This window comes from Anopheles darlingi, chromosome 2 (assembly GCF_943734745.1).
Source record: "Anopheles darlingi chromosome 2, idAnoDarlMG_H_01, whole genome shotgun sequence".
Lineage (NCBI taxonomy): Eukaryota > Metazoa > Arthropoda > Insecta > Diptera > Culicidae > Anopheles > Anopheles darlingi.
This window is the reverse complement of record NC_064874.1, coordinates 40,249,403-40,270,007: the sequence shown is the minus strand read 5'-3', so window position 1 is coordinate 40,270,007 and position 20,605 is coordinate 40,249,403. Positions and strand designations below refer to the sequence as shown.

Sequence of the window (20,605 nt, the reverse complement as noted above, 5' to 3'; positions counted from 1 at the left end):
TTTCGGAAAATTTCCATTTTATGAATTTCAAATTGCGCCGAATGAACGGAAGAGATCGGAGCGGAGTGCTTGCAGAAGTAAAACCATCATCTTCCTCCCTCCCCAAAGGAGAGAAAAACTATCGCAACGTTCACCGGTGAAGAGCGAACTCGAACGAGCGAATTAGCATCCGTGGCATGCACTGGTGGTGGTGGTGGCAGAACGTAGAGAAAGAAAAATTTTCATCAACCCGGATCGGGTGCTTTTCCCCCCCTTCCCAGGGGGAGAAGAGAGCTAGTTGATAACAGTCGTTTAGAAAACTTTGAATTAAAATGTATGCACACCGCGTGTACCGCTGGGAAATGGATTGAAGAGTGAGAAATTGCAACTCATTTTCCGACCGGCGGCGCCAAAGGGGGACCGTACCGTTGGGAGTACACTGGAGCGCTTAATCAAAAACGGAACGAAAACGGAACGGAACGGAACGCAACTGCAACCGGTCGATGCAACCGGGAAGGAAGAAGAAGACCAAATAAGTATGCTAACCCGAGGAGGGAAAAGAGAAAAAAAAGACTAAATTATGAGTGCACCGTACAGTAAACGGGAGTAAAAATGGTAACGGATGTTCACAAAATGGCGATACGGGATAGCCAATCTCACTCAACCTAATATCGCATCGGCAACGAGACCAATCTCAGTAAGCGGAGCGTTTGATGTCAATTTTCAGAGAAGGCGGGGATAGAGCTACGGTCCTCGTTCGTTCTATCTTCATATCAGCAATTTTGAAACATTCGTTGCACCATCATCATCCTTATCATCATCAGCATCATCATCATCGTCCGTACGTCCGTATTGGAAATCACAAAATAGCGATAATGATCGGAAGACATGGGTTGACCGGCCGGTTCGACCATCAGCTTCGACGACGTCCTTTCAAATCACATAAAGTCCGGACTCCAACGGTGGACTATCGTGGCCTGTATTTTCCACCAAATAAAGTCAGCTTTCAGGGGCCGGGAAGAGAAAAAAGAAAAGGAAAACTGAAAATCCTCACCATTCCGATTTGACTTGTTCCAAACGGCTCTCAACCAGGCCAGGTGGGTACGGCACGGGCGATAAAGGCGATCGTTGTCATCGTCAGGTTCCACATCACCGCACGTGTGTGTGTATGTGTGCGCGCACGCCGTGTAATTGAACCCTTATCAGGAACCAATTTATGAGTGGTCCTTCTCGGGGATGGCACCTGCTCGCTACCCGGACCTCCCGGGGCTTGAAGAGAGGATCTCAATTTAACGGGTAGAACCGACGGCGTTTTTCTTTTTTTGGATAAATTTTTTTTTCGGACCCCCACAGTAAGGCCCCGGCATGCCATAACAAGCCCAACTATCAGGAAACTTTCCCCTCCCCCCGATTGCCAAGCCCCCCATGATCCGCCGATGAAGCTAACTTAAAATTAAATTTTTAACTAATGGCTAACAGGCGCGAAAGGGCAGCCAATGGAAAGTTTGGAAAACCCCCGGCCCCCCCGCTGCGAAAGTGTCGATTACAGTGGGTGGTGTGACAGGTGTGACATGGTAATTTCGGGACGCACCACTTTCAGGGCTTTCGGAGTCGGCTTTACTCTCCCGAAACCACTACTAAGCCCTTGTGCTTCTTTTATTACGAACATAATGGTAACTAAACAAGGGGTACACGAAAAAATCATGTTGTACACGATAACAACATGTTTAGTTATCATTATGTTTCCAATAACACCCACACACTGTCGGGGCTTTTCGGTTTGTTTAGCTTTAATGTGCAAAATTCGGCACAAAATAATGTGCCAGCAGCAAGGTTTTGCGTATCAATGTTTAGCACATTTTTCAACCACATTCTCCGGTGGTATAATACACGTTGTCATTGTTTAGATTAAAGATTTTAATTAAAACTTCTCCGTAATTTATGATCCTGTTTTGCTCACTCATTGTCATTGGTCCAACAGAGGTTGTTATACTTTCGACCATCAAGTTCATCAGTTATCCCGAAGCGATTCTCGCTTTGTCCTTTTTTTCTCCTTTCAACACTTAGTTTACGTTTTGCTGCGTGTCCATCATCATCACAAAAGTTTACAGTTTACGACCGCTGAAAGACTTCCGATGCAGATGACAGCATCTTTTCGCTCCTCAGTTGATACCGTCCACAAATTAAGTTTCGTTTCTTTTACTAAACTGTTCATTGTTTCAATCAAGCAAATAGAGCATGGTAAAGGTAGCCAAGAACGATTATTTCAAATCCATCAAAAATAAAAATTAAAGCATTTTAGATACACAAACACTCACAGCCGACACTTACTTTTACGCCATAAAGTTCTCACATTAAATTCTTCCGATTTCAAGATCGTCACCCCTTCGATGCCATAAAATGGCCTCCCCACCCCTCAAAATGCAAATGGACCACAGGGCGGTGTAAGACGACAACACAGTTTGAAATTTCCCTTGGTAACGATCCCTTCTTGTGGTTACTGGCTCCGATCAATGGAGGGTTCCCGGGAGTTCGAACGTGCGTAAGCGTCTTTGAAGTACCTTCCTTCGCACACACCCGACGACCCCGAGGGTTTGCACCAAATCTAAATGACCTTCAGTTCCGGAAACCAGGCCCCGGACCCGGAGGTGTTTCCATACCTTCGAGCCTTCGACTCGAATCTGTTTCAATTAACTTCAAAACCATATGATTTATGCAAACAGCATTCCATTCCATTCCCGGGACCGACCGGGACCGACCAGTCATTCGTCGTGCGGACCACCCCCCCCCCTCCTCTGCACTCACCGGCCGGCCCTGGCCACCGCATTTGGTTCGCATTTGCATTCATTGTCTAAGCGGTAGCCGCCACCGTTGGGGCACACCGGGAGTAATCCTTAAATTAACCACCGACCCAACGACGGGACGAGAATGTTGAGTTACGGCCACTAGGCTGGCCGCTCTTGGGAGAAGGGAGAGAGAGAGAGCAAAAAAAAGGCGAACGCTGAGATGCTGCCGGTGTCGGAACGTGGCAGCAACGTGACGGAACGCACCGGGCGTGTACTTCGAAGCCCATTGCCCGTGCCCTTTTCGTCCCGATGGTTGGATTATTTATATGGCGCGCTGGCCAAGATTTATGAATACACTTCGCCATTTGGCAGGTAAACAAGGGTGCAGGGAGGGAGGCGGTAGTGAAGAGAGGACACCCCTAGTTCCGGAAGTATTCTACGGGGGGAGAGCGAAAGGAGCTTTAAACTATTCTTTGATTTACGACACAACCTCCATCCTCCAGACTCCAAGCAGGCGATGCCTTTCACGGAAACGCCTTTCCGTTCCGTTGCTATGGAATTCTGTACGCCGGTGTTGTGCCAGCGAGAAAGAGAGAGATAAAAAGAGAGAGAGAGAGAGAGAGAGAGAGAGAGAGTGCGAGAAGCCACCTTGACCATTATTGATATCCTCGCGGAAGGTGCCTGAACCTCACTTGACGGAGGAAGCTACCGGCGAATGATGCTCGAAGTGGATGGAGAGGTCTAGCGGGGAAACTATTAGAGCAACAAGCCATCCTTCTGCCAGCGTGAAGACAGTGAAGACTACCACACAACCCAACATCCCCGCAACCGGAAGGCAACCAGCGGGCCAGCTGGACGCTGCTATTGATGTAGCAGCAAGCTTTAAAATTTGAATTTACGATGAGTTCCTTCCAGCTCCAGTTTCTCTGGCCAGCTCAGCAGGCAGCAGGCCGGGCAGCTTGGCGTGGCGTTACGCGTGACATGGACACGGCGGCGGCTCTTCTGTTCTGGCCTGTCTGTGTAGGCTACCGGAGGTTGGTTTGACATTGTCTTACCACACCGAGCGTGGTGACACTCGAGAAGGCGTACACGAAGACAACTAACCCCTTTCCGTTTGGCCGGATCCCGTTTGCCAGCAGCAGCAGGGGACCATCACCCGGGGTTTCGATGCTACCGGTCCGTCGTGATGTCGTCTGGCGAGATGTCGAGAAGCCACTAGCCACTAGCACACAAGACACTTCCCTTCCTGTGCTTCACGCAGCAGGAATCCATTAGACTGTGTACACCCGGGAGTCATCCGGAGTGTATGAGTGTGTTAGTGTACATCACTATCCGGTGACTGCAATGTCCACTAAGGCAGCCAAAGCAGAGGCAAAGGGTGTTCTGCACTCGTTTCCGATAGTGTTGTTACGAGTATTGAGGAGTTCAACACTTCAACTTATCTCCCATAAAGTCCATCCTAATCCTCCTGTTCCCTTCTCGAAGCGAGTGCGATGCAGAAAGAGGTCTCACTAGCTAGTGATGGTGCAGACCCTAAGCTCCTCTTAAACCTCAACTCGCACACACACACACACAAACGCAAAGAAGTCAATTTATACCGCCGTCAGGCGAGGCGTTAGGCGTCTAACGAGCTGCACCTAAGTAACCGTAAACAATCCGCTTGTACTTTTTCGTAGCCGGGACGTAAATCTGACTGCTTCCCCCCTGCCACGAGTGTCCACATTGCACACTTGTGCACACACACACAGACGCTCTCTGTTCGGTTCCGTGTCCCCTTTTTTTTAACAAAGACATTTTAAAAGCCCCATTGAGTTGATGGTACGGAACCGATCCTACCAAAAAAAAACCGATTGATTAAACCCAAAAATTCTAATCAACCCCAGAAAAGGTTATCCCTCGAACGATCAATGTGAAGTATGGCCCGAAGCTCCTTTTGCTTTATGGTCCGAATACCCTTCTACCTACAACCTGGTTGACCTTCCTCTGTTCTGTGGGCCTATTTTTTGGAAACCGAGTAAACCCCTAAACCAGGGGCCACAGAGGGGTCCGGTGCGTTCTAGTTTAACTTTTTGATTTCACGGCTCATTGGCACACTGGCACTGGCGAGTGCCGATGAGTGATCTTCAACCGGTTGGATACCATTGCTGATGGCCGGAGCTGAGAGCATGTTACCGAGTCGATTCGCAAACATGCGAAATCCCCCAAGTAGAAGCAGCGGTGAAGCGAATGCTGGGTAGAAATGTGTGAGAAAATGTATGTTCCCTTTTTTCCAGTTTTTCGGACCTTCTGCCGCTCCTAAGGGACATCAAATATGGCTCGATGAGATTCATCCCCGGCTTTAGAGAAAAAGGGGGAAAAAAGGAGTATGGCATTGTGGGTCAACCCGGTCAACGGGTGCGTAATGATGTGTCTCGGTAAGCAAGGAACGGTACCTCACATCGGCTCAGACAACTCATCGGAAACTGTGATTAAGTTTGTTTGAGTGTTTAGATAGTACATCGCCGCATCGTATCCGCTCTTGTGTTCTCGTTTGCACGAAGGGGCGACCGTCCACTGTTTGTGTGTATTGTGCGAGCGTGTTTTTCGGAAGTGACACACCATTGGGACTCGAAAGGGCTGCCACATACACGCCAATGTTATTGCCGGTGGCATGCATGCAACGGACCCTTTGGACCCGTTGTTCTCGAGTTCCGAGATCGAGTGTTTCGCTTTGTCCACAACATAAACAAAGAGTATCTCGCACATTAGTATTCCTGCGTTCCTGGGCACTTCAAATGACTTAGATGGACACATTTGGAAATGCTTAGGGCTTATATCCATCGGCATTGGATGAGTTATGTGCTTTGGAATCAAACTGGATGATACAGGGTTAGGCAAAGGAAAACTTTTGAAAATGATGGTAAAGATTCATTTGTTTCTCAATTTAAATTAACGCAACGAAATAGTTTTACCAAATAAAATCAAATTAAAGCATCATTTTACATTTGTTCGATATGATTCGTTTTGAACAAATTATGGTCTTGAATATGCAGATGAAACCATCGCGCGTTGCCCTTCAGTGGTTTTGCGGTATTATGGACCAAAATTCTTAATAATTCAATAGCTCAGGTATTTCTTTCGATGTTGACCACACGGTTTTACGGTCCATATCATCCTCTGTTACGGCTACCAGTATCACATTAAAGAATTAAAGTCTGAGACTCGAATTAATAATTTACATTTAGATGTTGGAGGGCATGCACCACTAGTTTTATATGAAATAATCAATTTACAACATTAGGTATCTATTGCTTACAACCGTTTTTACGACAGTTAGAGAAAAATCCTTTCTTAGGTTCTAATAAAAAGTATGACCTGTAATTGGACATTTTTTTAGCGCACTATCATTCAAAATTTGGCAGAAAAAAACGTGGAAAGTTTATTGACTTTATTAATGCCTAACCCCCTAGAATGGATTTTTCCTTTCTTTTCTCGAGCTCCGCCGACTTCCTGGTTTCGCTCGAGTTCGTTAGCATTTCCGCTTGAGATGAACTATTTACGGGGCGATCAGACTTTCGGCTTTTAGGACAATATTTGAGCTCGCCTCAACCCGACAGATCAGCGCATATCGACCACAGGCGCCGAATCCCACTAGCACCACGGTCGATGCCGCGGTTTGTTTTGCTAAAAAATCCATTTCGGATCGGAATTCCAAATGGATGGCCAGAAGGTAAACAACTGCCGGTGCCGGGGCCAGTTGCCGGTTGAAAGCAACGGTTCTGTGACGAAAATACAGTTGCTACACCGATGATCGGTCGGTATCAGTCCGCTAGGAACCGGTTCGGGGGGGTTTGCGGTCACTCCGATAACCGAACCGAAAACAAAACCGAATCGAGAGGAACTCTTCATCTTTATCGCTTGTTCCGTGTTGTTCGTCTTTTCGTCATTTTGTCGCGTCGCTGTTCCTTAGCTCAGCCCCGTACCGGAACTAAAGACGATTCAAACTGGTTTCCAGTGGCACGTGAGAAGCAGCATGCGAGCCCGTTTGAGGAAGTTGGAGAGCCAACTTCACACTTCACTTCAACAGTCACTGAACCTACCGGACCCGCGCGAGGGGTTCGTGCGACCTGCGATCGCCGTCGCGCATCTCTGCATGATCCAAGGCCAACCAGTACCGACGTCAAGCTCCCCGATGGCCAACCGATGCGCCGCCAATCGATTCGTGATGACAGCGACACTCCGGTCCCGGGGATCCGCGGTTGAGCGAACGGCCAAAAAATGTCAATGTCATCGAGCGCCAAGAGGGGAGATGAACTTCCCGCTAGCTTTCGGGGGCGAGCAGGGGTTAGAAATTTCGCGCGCGCAAACTGCGTGAACTGTGTATATAAAGAAGCCCGGCACTAGGAAGCCTTGGTGTAGACGCAAAAGAACCAATCGACCGCGACAACGGAATCGAAGAACCGTTCCTCGTTCTTGTGAAGCATTCAGCAATGGTGTTCCGACTAAGGGTGTTTGTGCTGCTAGTGGCGTGCATGGTAGCCGTAACGCTGGCGATTCCGATCCAGAACGCAGGTTCCGCGGTAGCAGCACCGGCCTCAAAACCTCTTTCCACTCGACTGGACGCAGTGGAAGCTAAAGCCGCGGCGGCGGCGGATGTGCCAGCCGTAGCCGGTGATCCGGAAGCGGATCGCAACAAGCGACATCTCGGTTTCGGTGGTATCGGCATCGGCGTTGGACTGATCGGAGGTGGATTCGGTGGAGGCTTCGATCCGTACGACTACGGTGGCCATTACGGTGGACACTACGGTGGCCATTACGGTGGCCATTACGGTGGACACTACGGTGGCCATTACGGTGGACACTACGGAGGATTCGATGGACCGTATGGTGGATTTGGTGGACCTTACGGAGGATTCGGTGGACCGTACGGTGGCTACGGTGGTGGCCCCTTCGGTGGACCCTACGGTGGATACGCCAACGGATACCAGTACGGCTACGGTTCCGGTTTCAGCAACGGATTCTTTGGCTAAACTTAAACCTTAGCTATTTGCTCTGGCTCTGGATACCACCTCTCTTTTTCTCCATCACGGCGGCTAAGAGCAAAACGGTTAGCTGCCGACGCTTATGCTGCTCGCAGTTCCTAGCAGTATGTGACCAGTATTATCATTCATCTAAAGTGTTAATTTATTATGCCAAATAAAACTATTTGTTTCACATTGGGGTACACTTTTCGTGTAACAATGTGGAAAGATTCGCGAAAAGTTTGCTCGATAAACCGGATCTTTTTGTTTGTTCGAATTTGTGCGCCCCTTGCTCGGTGGTTGCGTTGCGTGATGTCAGCAGTGGCAGCAGGCCGTGTAAATTGTGTGTAATGGATGCAGGAAGACGTTGAGCCATCGGTCGCAAACAACGACAACAACAGCGGAAAGGCGTTACAGCGTTAGGTAATTAACGGGAAAGATTTATTACCAGCAGCGGTGACACAGCGTTCCGTCGCCATCTTGCGAGGCCTCGCGGTCACTTCTTCAGTTCGCTTGTTCAAAACTTAATGTGTACATAAAACAATCCAGCGGTAGAATATCCACTTTACAGTGACAGTGAAAGGTACACAATGAGACAAGCCTCGCTGCCACTCAAGCGGCTACTCTTATCCTGATGCAGGCCTATGTCCAATGTGAAACGAATTTATTGAATCTCGTAAAACGAAAATTAACCGAAATTAACAGTATGAGCGGCTAGTTATGGTACCGAATTGTTTCCCCGATTTCGAGCGGCCATCTTTCAGCATTCGAATTAAAATGTACTCCACAGGAATCGTTTTATCAGCCCTCAACCCATCCAGCCCTCAAACATCCAGAACAAACAGTTTCTTTCAACCTCAAAACAACGCACCGCCTTCACAATACCGGGAGTGGGAACGGGAATGCATCAAACCATTGTACCATAAAAGCTAAGTACAAAGTATTCCAAAGTGCTGGAGCGTGGCTGCTCCAGAATAGCAAACGATAAAATGTTACTATTCATTGTCGGCTCAGGTTCACGGTTCTACTAAGAACACCATCACTCCATCACAAAACATTCCTCAACCAATCGCGGTACCAATTGAAAAGTAATGCAACAAATTTCCCTCAGTCAGGGCTGCTTCCGCGCGAGGCATGCAGAAAGGCCTTTCGGCGAAAAACAACATTAACTTTCGGCAAACAATGCGCCCCTGTCTAATTGAAACTTAAGCATTCGGCGCTCCTACGCGCCCCGGTTGCTTTAAAAATCGCACCGCAAGAATAAACCGGTCGAAAGTGGTATTTGATTGAAGCGATGGTGCGGTTGCTCCCAACAAATGCCACCCAACATACCACCCCCTCCGGGAGTGACTGTCGGGGCCGCAGAAATTGCAAAAATAGCATAAAACGGAGACGACCCATCTCGATCATTCTTGAACTGATACTGATCAGGAGATGGATTGCTTTCGAAGAATTTATCTATAATAAATTGCTGATAGCTTAAATTGGCAACATCGACTGAACTGTTCCTAACAAACCTTGTGGTTTGTGATTATTCCTCAAAGGTTGGTTAAAAAAACAGCTTATTCAGTGTTAGCTGCATGCGCACTTAAGGGGGGGCTTCGGTATTTTATTTTAATTCTTCGCATTTCCTTTTTATAATTTTATATGACTGCTTATCCTTTCAAGAGTATTGTGTAAAGTTTTGGGATCAATCGAAGCAAAACTGACAAAGATATTGATTTTTGAAAAACAGAGTTTCATACAAGGCTTAACGCATCTCGCAACTTTGAATCACGATTCCCAAAACCTGCGTTTTCAAAGTCGGTGCCCATCGTAGCATAAAAACTACTGGTCCGATCGATTTCAAATTTTGAACACTTAATCTGCACACTATTTGCCAGGTAGCCCCGTCAAGTTTTTGTTAAAATTGTTGATACTTTTTTTTTGATAATTCTTTTAATTATATAAAACTCGTTTTTTGAGGCAACATCGAAAAAAGTAACACTTTTTCAACTTTAAAAATCTGCCAAAAATCGAAAAATAGGAAATTTAACAAAAACTTGACGGGGCTACCTGGATAAACTTATAATCTAACAAAAAAAAATACCCATTTGTATGTTTCAGATGACCCAGCACGTAGCTACGATGGGCACCGCAAAAAGTACATTTTTGCAAAATTGCCTTTCTCGATTGGATGCCATGAACGTAGTTTTGATCAAATCTTCCCCAAAATAGAACCAAATATTCTTGAAAAGTTGTAGTTTAATTTGACATTCACTTGTAAAAATTAAGTTGAATGGTTTCTGCACTAAAAATCGCCAAAAATAAGGCTTTTTTGAACCTGAAATAACCAAAGCCCCCCCTTAACTCATCGCTCAATAAGTTTGTGGTCTGACATATGATGGTCACTTTTAACACAAAAATCTGATAGAACAGACACTTTTAGGTGTATTGTCACATTTTTATGTGATTCGTAGCATTATTGTGTGAGTTATTATTGTTTTAGCATAGCTATTTTTGTACTTTAGGACCAGATTGTTTTTTCGCCGATAACTGCCTTATTTGGTGGAGCAGAGTTTAAAATCAGAATAATTGTTGATTTTCCTGTAGGTACCATTACTTTTCTCTCAACATTATTTTTCGTAAATAGTTTTTATGTCTCCAAAAACACCGTCAAAATCCTAATGATAAGGACACGGAATTGCCACCTTTTTATCCTTTCTTTTGAAGTAGTGAAGTTCCGTTACTAAAACTTCAATAAGTCACACAATAATGACCCAAACGACAAATAAATTAAGTAGTTTACCAGAAAGAATCAGTTCTATCCAAACACGAAATGATTTGTGTGTTAGAAGTGTTCTTTATTTGTCCGACCGGAAGCTTTTTGACCGACAACCTCTCCTGACTACTTCTAACAATCGCATACCGGGATAAGATGTATTGTAAGTTCATGAGTGAATAATATACGAAAATAGCACCAAATTTTGATCCCAAAACTACTGACATCACCTCGCGTATGAAAAACATTCGCGAAAGTGAAAATGCTGGAAGTCGTCCTACGATTAATGATCGGTTGGTTCGATCATCGTCTTCGCTATCCGAATTCGAATTCCTTTTCCAGCGAAAAAAAAAAACGAAACTGATTAATAAATCAAACAGACCTCCCTCGGGCACTCTCTTTTCGCCCAAAAACCGTTTACCACCAACTGACTACCGATCGACACGACGTTCCTTTCCGGAGGATGGCATGAGGCCACCGACGTATCAAATAAAGAGTTACACCATCACCAACCAACACAAGCACTGCGAATAGCGTGCGGAAGTATCGTTTTAGTTTATCGTTGACGAAAGTAAACGAAAACTTTCGAGCATCAGAGCATGGGCGGAAGAAAGAAATGGACCCATTACCCCATCGATGCGTGGCATCCCCCCACGCGATGCCACACGACGATGACGGCGACGGCGACGGCGACGGTGGCAAGCAGCAAGCTTTTGGATAAGTTTATTGGAAAACTTTTTCAATATTGCGCCGCGTTCCAGAGCATCAGGCGAGGCCAGAAGAGAGTCGGACTATCCATCAAGCCAATGGCAGTTAGCGTCGTCGTCGACGGCGGTGCTTGTCGTTGTCGACGGAATAAGACACTCCGCGATGGGCGGATGATGCTGCGTCACACACACAAACGACGTTACTCGGCGTTCCCCGGTCACTCCGGTGGATAATCCAGCGGAAAGGCACGTCACGGTGTGGGCCGCACCGGGGGCAGCAGAAAAATGCGATTTTCTTCCCTGGCGCGGAACTGTCGCCCGCCCATGGCTTTATCAGTTATTGATGATGTGCAACCCTCCCATCGCACGGTCGCACGGCTGATGAAGAACACTGTGTGTGTGCGTGTGTGTCTATGTTTTGTAATGCCAAATCATAGTCTACGCGAAGCTCCCAAAAGACTCCTTCGAAGTGTATTGCGGGAAAATCTCTTTCCAAAACATGTAACGACACCCTTCATCCAAAACGATGAAAATAGCACAGCGCGTAATCATAAGCACTACCGTTTGATTGATCAATTAAATCAAAAGCTATTAATTTGCATATAGACACTCGAGCAAAGTGGAGCGAGTTCGATAGCATTAAAAATACTATACCGCACCGCGCCGGCAAGGCTAAAACAATGTGGTTTCGCTAATTAATTGGGCTAGCTTCGTTACAGATAATTAAGTGTCGAAACTGTTGTGGGAAGCTGGGCTGCTGGCATACTTTAAACCGAAGAACGGAGTGGACAGGTTTTTGCAACCAAAACCAACCAAGCTCACTCATCATGTCCGCTCAATTAGCGACCGTGGTCCCTACCTGATTGACGCACTTGACAGCTGATGGCGGCGTAAACAGGGAGAACATTAATTATTAAAACTGTTGCACCATAATCCGTCAATATCGGCGCCTAGCAACCGTAACTATCGATGTGGTCGCCGCCCCGGAAGAAAGCCAATCGAGTGCACACAGCCTCCTTTTTGTTTGTCCGATCACTCTCCTGGCAACGTCCAGGCCTGATGGCCTTCGGGGTGGAATGTTTAATTATGTTTGCAGAAGATGTTGACAAACACGGGGAAAACCTAATAATCGTGGTAAATAGAGCGTCGGTCAGAAGCTGGCAGCGGTTATAAGCAGGCCATCATATGCAGTTGTTTGTTACGGGATGCCGACCATCATTGGCCGAGTTGTTTGTCACGCGGGATGCTGGGCCACACTATCGCTCGGCCAATTATTGGAGATTGCATTCCGGATTTGGAGATTTTCTCTACATAAGTAATAGAAAAGCACTGGATGAAGCCATCTAAAGCAAACGCTTTTCCATAGATAGATAAGACTAAGTTAATAGCATGATAGTGATTTACATGCAGCTGCTTCACTAGCCCCCTTATTATACGGTGACCACCGGCTCAATTGACTAGCTATTAAAGGCTGTACCAGTTACAATCTGGCCATGCAGAATAGATCATTCTCAGAGGAACAAAATGACGTAAACAGAAACGAAAGGTCTCATTTTGTAGGTTTTTTATTTGCTTAATGGAGAAATGTCGATGCAAATCACTTGTTGTATTTGTATTTGTTTTATATATGAATTTTTAAGCTTTATCATTGACTAGGAATTGTGTTGGGTTGATATGATCTTCATCCGATCTGTAATGTTTTCCATTGTGAATTTTTGGTGGAATCTCGAAACACGGTCTTTCGAGCTGAGTTTGGAAATATTGAGAATTTTGTGATTTTTCCTTCAGTCAAATCGTTCGTCAATCGTCAAGTCTTCAAAGTGAAGGTGCAGATTTTATTTCCCCTTTCGTGTTCTAATTTATGTAGGTGTCCTTCAATCTTGACATTTTTTTATCATTAAACAAACAAACTATTACGATTCAAATGCTGTCAACAAAGTTGCAAACTAACCACTACGCTGCAGCTGCAGAATACACTGCAGAAATTAAAAATTTGTGACAGGATTTTAACTCGTACAGGCTTTATAATAAGCCATAATTAAATATAAAGAAAACCTAAACACATGCTAAAACATGTTTGAAATTTTTTTAAATTACCCAAAGACTATCTAAAAATGAAAACAAAACATACTGTTAACGCCTCGTCAGAGAGCAGATGATTTATTCCTAGCAACATTCCTTCAAATATCAAATATCCACCAAGCGGGACACATGCCAACATGATTGCCCTCGGTTTCAAAGGGCCCACACCTTAACGTAATCTACCAGCAGCGATGCCGATTTCCCACCATCCTTGTCGAGATTCCACGTCGGCAGCCACTGGTTGCGACCGTTCCAGAAATCGGTGGCCGCCTGCGGCGAGTTATTCGTCCACGGTTTGCCACCCTCGTTGGTGGCCGCATCGGGGAAGAAAGCAACCCCACCGACCGCCAGGTTAATGATGAAGTGAAACTCCTGATCGAACGGTGCCATGCGTGTACCGTGGCGCCACGGATTTTCCATCGGTCCGTGACGATCGAATTCACCGAGCTTCCAAAAGTCACCACCGATCGTCGCCAGATCCTCCCCATTCACGCTGACCGTGATATTATCCGGTGTCCAGACAAATCCGTACGTGTTAAAGTCTTTGTTGTACTCCTGGCCCGGCAGCGCATTCTTCGTGAGTGTCGCCTTCTGGTAACCGTTATACGATGGACTTGGTCCAAAGTGTAGCGTCTGGCCGACCTGACGCGTTCCGATCTGCGTACCATCGAGCGTTAGCTTCTCATTGCCCCGCGATTCCATCAGATCCATCTCGCCCGAAGCTGGCCAACTACCGTAAGCGTTGCGCTTTGGCAGCAACCAAATGGCTGGCCACAACCAATCACCGGCCGGTAGCTTGGCACGAACCTCCGCTCGGCCGTACTTGAAGTTGAATGATTCGATCGTCCGGATGCGGGCACTCTTGACCGGGTTCACGATGTGCTGCTGATTGCCAACCCGAACGCAACCGTAGAACGCGTCATTGGTGCAGCTGTAAGAACCGTGATAGGAGCGTTAATTTTTTGGACAACGAACGGGACATAGTGTGTGTGTGTGAGACAGAGAGAAAGAGAAAGAAGAAAGCTTCAGCGATAAGAGTGAGAATCATCACGGTCCCAGAACCGGATCTTCTCTCACGGCCCAAAGGTTATCAATGTCACTATATACTTACTGATCGGTCGGGAAGTTGCCCTGCAGACTTAGCGTACCAGATGTCATAAAGTCGAGCCCGAACTGATCGGCCGTTAGGGTCGGCCGAATGTTTAGCACACCATCCTCGGCGAACGAGTTCGATCGGTTGTTGGTGTACCACTGGAACTCCCAGTTCTGTTGGAATGGAAATCAACCGCCGCCAACCATTAATCCACAATCAGTTCTTCATCGTTTCCCCCAACCGGCGGCCGTACTTACACCACCACCAGCCAGCGTGTTCTCGTGGGACCATTTCTCAAAGTCGAGGAAATCAAAGTTATCCTCAAAGATCAGTTCACCGCTGCAAAAGGTACGGCCCCGCTCGACCAGGTTGCCGCTCGCCGTTGTGACCGATTTGACGCAGTTCGTGTCCGTATTCCGCTTATGCTGATCGTTCCCCCATCGATTGCCCCCCGAGTGTCGATCAGCAAATGCACCCACCACGACGAAAAACGACACGACGACGAGCAATTCGACGCTCAAACTCTTCATTCTTCTGCTTCTGCTTCTGCTTCTGCGCACCTGATGAGCACAACAGGTTCCGGTTCTTAACGCAAAAATGACGACAACGACACGCGCGAACAATTCTACCAGACCCGGTGACGGCTTCACCGATACTGAGTTCCGTGCCGTGCGATTGATGATGCTTTATAAGCCTCCGGGTCGGTGGCGTTCTGAACGGGTGATCGCGTGCCCGTTACTGATGTGCCGGACGACAACAAACTGGTTGTTCAGTTCGGTGGTGTTTGTTCCCATCCCGCCCAGACTGATTGATAATTGGGCAGGGTACAGCGGGGGTTGGTAGGATTGTAACGAACATTCGGAACACCAAACGGGGTTCTTACAGGGTTCTGAAAGTAACACATTTTACCTTTCCGTTTTTTTGGGAAAGTTTGTTCTACATTCTGAGCGATCGATGTTTAAGTCTACATATTCGAATATTCATCAGATCATTTGAAGCTTTTACATTGTAGCCGATAGTTAATAATTAAGATATTCAATGATAACTGCGAGTTACATGACAACGGCACGACTCTGCCCTCTGCATCTGCAGTAGAACTGCAGGTGTCATCAGCACGGAATGAGCTGGTGAGAACATATTTAGCTTCAGTTAGTAAAACACAAACGCTTTTCAAACAACCCATCATGGGATTCACTGATCGCTATCAGGTGCGCCGCGAATCACGAAGCCGGCGTCACGCAGCATTGTTTTCATTGTTTCTGCTTGTCTCTCTCTCTCTCTCTCTCTCTCACTTTCATCCGAGTTCGGTTCGTCTTCTTTGTCTTTCGGTCTGGTGTGTTCTAAGTCAATACAGCTAATGTACTACTGGCGCTGGCTGGTATGGGTGGTGGTGCAGACGACGTAAACGGTTCGATACGGTCCACGATTTCAACGCCCGTGTCGTCTCGGACCATAATCGAGCCGATACCCGAAGGCCCGGTGAGTCACCAGCGGCATGCCTAATAGACCGTTTGCCTAATAGACCATAATCGACCGAACTTCCCAAATCATTTGGGAATCCCCAACTGGCAGACGGTACACTACAATCGCTTGCAAACCCGCACCGCAAACAGTACTCCCTCGTTTATGTAGCCCCATTCTACCTGTAGCATCAAGTTCCGTCGTTCCATTTGGCACGAACGCCGTTTGCATGAGGGTGGGCTTTGGGGTGGAGAGTGTGTTGGCAAAACAGGTTCCATCATTGCGATATCACTGTCGAAACGCAGCAGCGCAGTCCCCGTGGACACCAACGAAACCAGTCTCCCAATCTTTGATGATGCCCCCCGTTGGTCCGGACCCGGGGGAAGATCATCGAACTGCACCAACTGAACGATAAACGATGCAGCATCAGCAGCATTCGTGAGAATGCTTTACGCGCAGTGCCTCCGTGGGGTTTTTCGTTTAATTCTCGGAGCAGTAAATTTGCTCGTAATTATACTGCAGGGATATCGCAACATATCGTTACATTCAATCCGGAACCAATTGGTAACGTCTAATCAGAAATAAAGAAATGATCATAATAAGTAATTGTTCGTGATGGATTCGACCTATGCAAAATATTGATGAGAATGCTAAATATAGATCAAGATAATCCAAATAGCTAAAGAATAATTTTACCATTTTTTTAAGTTGTTAATAACATTAAAATCATGAGCCATTAATACCGGAAACGTTGAGGCAATCTCACGAGGAACATATCAACAGCGCCTTCCAAACAGTGGTACTCACTCTGGAAAAAAGTGCAACATTTAAAACACACTTTAATGAAGGAGTTATAGGGTTTCCTCTATAGAAAATTTAAATTATACATATAATATCAAATTGACACATGTTAAAAAGCTTCATTATAGCACTTCTTTGTCCAGCTTTATCCACTCTCTAATATCCTTAACATCAAATTACTGTACTGTTCGTTGAAGAAATCCAAACCATAAAGATAGCCTTTCCTATACTAAAAAGCTTGAGATAAAGCATATGCATGCATACAGCCAGGACAGAGGATAAGAAAGTTTGCACTAATAGCTAAACTAGAACCCAATTCAACTGTTCTGCCCAATAACTAACTAAGTACATAGCTTAACAGTCAGCAGAATAGTTTTAGTCACCTGTACATAGTCGGGATAGTGATAGAAAATAGAGCAGCGAGAGAAAATGGAAGTAAAAACATTATAAATCACCTAAATTTATACATACCATCTCGAAGATAGAAAGACCCATAACAGACTAACAAAATAGACAACTGATATTTAAAAGGAGAAGCGAATAGTAATATCCATTTAAACCAATGATTGTGCAAATCCCGTTTATTAAATTATTCAATAAACACAATTTAACAAAAAACAAATAGAGCCAGACTATGGAACTTGACACTATCACCAGTTGTCCGGATTATTATTTGATGGAAACCAATCAAATACTATTCGTACTACTGAAGCCCTCCTGTATCTAACACACTCGACTAATCTGCCGCACTGGGGGAATCGCAAACGAGTGCCACCGATTCCCGCTCAAAGGGCCCAAACCCGCACATAATCCACCTGCATCGCACCATCCTTCGATTCCGCCTCGTCCACATTCCACGTCGGCAGCCAATCATTCTTACCGTTCCAGAAATCCGTCATCGCGTGCGGTGCTCCATTTTGCCAGGGTTTCCGGGTCGGATTGATGTCATCGTCGGAGAAATAATCGGCCCCACCGACCGCTAGCGATATCTTGCAGTAAAACTCCTGATCGAACGGTGCCATAATGCTACCGTAACGCCACGGATTATCCAATCCCGGGGCGCTAATGTTGAAATTGCCCTTCTGCCAGAACCCCGTACCCACCTTCACCGTCCCCGTCTCGATGTCGTTGATACTGAACGTAATATGATCCGGTGTCCACTCCATCTGGTACCGGTGGAACCCGGTCTGGTAGCCCTTACCGGATTCGGAGTTACGCGTGAAGCTGGTACTGCCGGGTTGCTGCTGAAGCTCGGCCGTGCTACGGTAGGCAGCATTCGGGCCAAATTTGAGGGCCGACGTTACCTGTTCGATGCCTACGTTGATACCGTTCTTGATGAGATCCCGGTTGCCCTTCGATTCGAGCAGATCAATCTCCCCGGAAGCCGGCCAACGTCCGTAGGCGCTCACCTTCGGTAGAAACCAAACCGCCGGCCACAACCAGTCACCGGCCGGCAGTTTCGCACTGACCTCCACCTTCCCGTACCGGAACGCGAACGAATCCACCGTCCTGATGCTGGCGCTCTTGACCGGATTCAATGTCTGACCGTGCGTTCCATGCCGCTCGCAACCATCGGGTGACTGTTTGGTACATCTGCAAACGAGAAGTAGACGGAGTTCGATATGACGCAACACCTACGGGCGGGATCTCCCTGTCGTTGTGCTTCTTACTGATCGGCCGGTGAACCACCGTGCACGTTCAGCACACCGGAGCGAAGGAACGGTTCACCGAACTCATCCACGGTGAGCGTAGGTTTGATGAAAAGATTGCCTTCCTTCACGAACGAATTCGAGCGATTGTTGGTGAACCACTGGAACTCCGCGTCCTAGAAGTAAAACCCGCCGCCGGGGGCCGGGATCGGAAGTCAATTACAGGCGTCTGGCACCGTTCGGTTCGCGTGATTACTAACCCCATTCCCGGCGAGTGTATTCTCATGTTGCCAGGTATCCAAATCGAAACCATCGAATGTGTCCTCGAAAATCAAATCACCCGGGCAGAAGGGACCTGGCCAGCCGGAACATCATTAAAATCGGAGCACACGAGTACACACACACGAGCTCTGATACCCACCTGATGGCGCCTTAATACCACTGGCCGTTGTCAACGATTTCTCCTGACATTTAGAACTGGAACTGGTCTTTCCAGCGTACGCAACGCTGGCCACGGCCAACCAAAGCCCAACTAGTCCCAACCGGAGGCTAACACATTTCAGCACCGTGCAACACATCGTGATCCCTGTATGTTGGCAGCGTACTCCCAGAACACTCCACGGGGCCCGGAACCGGAAAGAACTGTCACTATGGACACCTCGCTTGCAAGTCTTATATAGCGCGAACCGCGTACCGAAACCGGCTGCATGCCACGTGCCATGTGGGAAATGAATCTCTGGACCGTGCTTAGATTTACAGCATAATTATGTACGCCGGGCATTGATTTACCGGTGGCCAGTCAGCATCGATCATCGGGTCGGTGGTAGCCTTAGTGCATTATATGCACCGCAATAAAGCATGTGCCCCGCGGAACTCGGAAGTCAGCTCGGTGTGAAAGTTGGAGCGGACGCGTGACGACGGCGCACGCCAGCGAACCATCCACACGGTCAACCGTTGTCGCGGGGTGTGTAATGCCCTTCGTGAGTGGGGGGATGGTAGTAGAGAGATCTAATCTTCTGTCTGTCATGTCAACTGTCGCTGCGCCGTGCTGTTGATGCTATTGTGAAATCGAAACCTAGATGGAGGTTCAGTGATGGTTGCTGGTTGCTGTTGGTGAGGAAAACAAAACCGGAACGTTTTGCACAACATTTCAGCAGCACACTGGTCACAGGGTTGGGACAGATCGGATGGATCGGAAGGTACGTGATAAGCAGCGTATCTAATGAAAAACTATGCTCCCAGGGGCGGTGTACATCACAGCATTCATGACGCCCTGGGTGGTGGCACTGCACCGGTGCAGCTGATCGGCATTTGATTACGGCTAGTGCATCAGCAGCAGGCTTTCAGCTAACTTACACAACAGTTTGCAAGCGTGTCAAGCGTGTGAACCGCGTTGAGCTGTACATTAAAAAGCTGCTTCACAAACTTACCATCATTTCAACAGTTCAGGTTTAACGCTCCTTCGCATAAGGTGAGAATTCATCAAGCAGTTTAGGTTCACATTGAATTCGTGAACCGGAATAAGCGTCCAAGTGGTACGGCTCGATAAGAACGAAAGCAAATAAGCATCCATTAGCTCGGCGAGGATGCCACCCATCGAGCGAAAACGTTTGATTGTCTCACACAACCGACTTATCATACTCTCTAATTGCTGATAAGCTTCCACAGTATACAGTAGATAAATCACGTTTCTAGCTCGTGCCACCCCGCACGGAGACCCATATGTGCACAGTATGGCGCTTCGTATCAAGCGTCTATAACGACATTAGATATCCGAAGAACTAGAACTCAAACAAAAATGCCGTGTAGAAAGTGCAGCTAGTGTAAATCCAAAAAATGGTATATATTCATATCTTCGTTGTACAGAGGATCACTTAGAAGCTAGTCTGTTACATTAGGAAAAAATATGTTTCTTTAAAACCATCCAATCCTTGGTCCTTTATCCAACGCACACGCCCTGGGTGCGTTGTGGCCAGTCTGAGTTCTCCCGGGCCCTTCGCTAGTCTTTTCAGCTTTTCTATCCTAATTTGAGATAGCCTCGTATTAACGTATGTTATTGCTCCTGCGCATCGTTTGGTTTCACATAAAGGTACTGCGTTTTTGCTTCATTTTCTTAACGGACGTTCACGTTGGAAGACATTTTTTCAATTTTCAGTCACTCCTCAGTCGTGCTGCTGCTCCTGTTCGGTAACTGTTTCCACCTGCTATCACGATCATACTCTAACTCTTCTCTCTCTCTCTCCCTGCTTCTGAGACTCCTTACTACGGTAAGCATTGCGATAATTA

General features: G+C 46.9%; 4 protein-coding genes across 7 annotated transcripts in view; 1 reads left to right on the top strand and 3 right to left on the bottom strand.

Moving 5' to 3' along the window:
• Window positions 1-7,173: 7,173 nt before the first annotated feature.
• Window positions 7,174-7,826, top strand: LOC125949434 (ctenidin-1-like). Its single transcript, XM_049676440.1, has one exon. It carries the CDS (start codon window positions 7,235-7,237, stop codon window positions 7,772-7,774), a length of 540 nt encoding a protein of 179 aa, XP_049532397.1. The 5' UTR covers window positions 7,174-7,234; the 3' UTR covers window positions 7,775-7,826.
• Window positions 7,827-13,361: 5,535 nt separating this feature from the next.
• Window positions 13,362-15,064, bottom strand: LOC125949351 (beta-1,3-glucan-binding protein-like). The gene is made up of 3 exons (XM_049676317.1): window positions 14,666-15,064; window positions 14,427-14,581; window positions 13,362-14,246 (listed from the first exon to the last, which is right to left on the bottom strand). Exons 1-3 carry the CDS (start codon window positions 14,936-14,938, stop codon window positions 13,469-13,471), a joined length of 1,206 nt encoding a protein of 401 aa, XP_049532274.1. The 5' UTR covers window positions 14,939-15,064; the 3' UTR covers window positions 13,362-13,468.
• A 2,155-nt stretch (window positions 15,065-17,219) lies between these two features.
• On the bottom strand, window positions 17,220-18,942 carry LOC125949349 (beta-1,3-glucan-binding protein-like). The gene is made up of 4 exons (XM_049676314.1): window positions 18,741-18,942; window positions 18,580-18,674; window positions 18,341-18,495; window positions 17,220-18,263 (listed from the first exon to the last, which is right to left on the bottom strand). Exons 1-4 carry the CDS (start codon window positions 18,895-18,897, stop codon window positions 17,456-17,458), a joined length of 1,215 nt encoding a protein of 404 aa, XP_049532271.1. The 5' UTR covers window positions 18,898-18,942; the 3' UTR covers window positions 17,220-17,455.
• Window positions 18,943-20,138: 1,196 nt separating this feature from the next.
• Window positions 20,139-20,605, bottom strand: part of LOC125949303 (facilitated trehalose transporter Tret1-like) — a 6,146-nt gene continuing 5,679 nt past the window's right edge. For all 4 annotated transcript variants that reach the window (XM_049676225.1, XM_049676224.1, XM_049676226.1 and 1 more), the window contains one exon: window positions 20,139-20,605. This exon is cut by the window's right edge and continues 425 nt beyond it. The gene's annotated coding sequence lies outside the window, so the exon portion shown is untranslated.

Coding starts and splice junctions, on each gene's coding strand:
- LOC125949434 (XM_049676440.1), top strand. CDS start 7,235: ATGGTGTTCCGACTAAGGGTGTTTGTGCTGCTAGTGGCGTGCATGGTA.
- LOC125949351 (XM_049676317.1), bottom strand. CDS start 14,938: ATGAAGAGTTTGAGCGTCGAATTGCTCGTCGTCGTGTCGTTTTTCGTC. Junction 14,582..14,665: donor ACACGCTGGCTGGTGGTGGT/GTAAGTACGGCC, acceptor CCATTCCAACAG/AACTGGGAGTTCCAGTGGTA. Junction 14,247..14,426: donor GGCAACTTCCCGACCGATCA/GTAAGTATATAG, acceptor CGGTTCTTACAG/CTGCACCAATGACGCGTTCT.
- LOC125949349 (XM_049676314.1), bottom strand. CDS start 18,897: ATGTGTTGCACGGTGCTGAAATGTGTTAGCCTCCGGTTGGGACTAGTT. Junction 18,675..18,740: donor TGGTATTAAGGCGCCATCAG/GTGGGTATCAGA, acceptor CCGGCTGGCCAG/GTCCCTTCTGCCCGGGTGAT. Junction 18,496..18,579: donor ATACACTCGCCGGGAATGGG/GTTAGTAATCAC, acceptor TTTTACTTCTAG/GACGCGGAGTTCCAGTGGTT.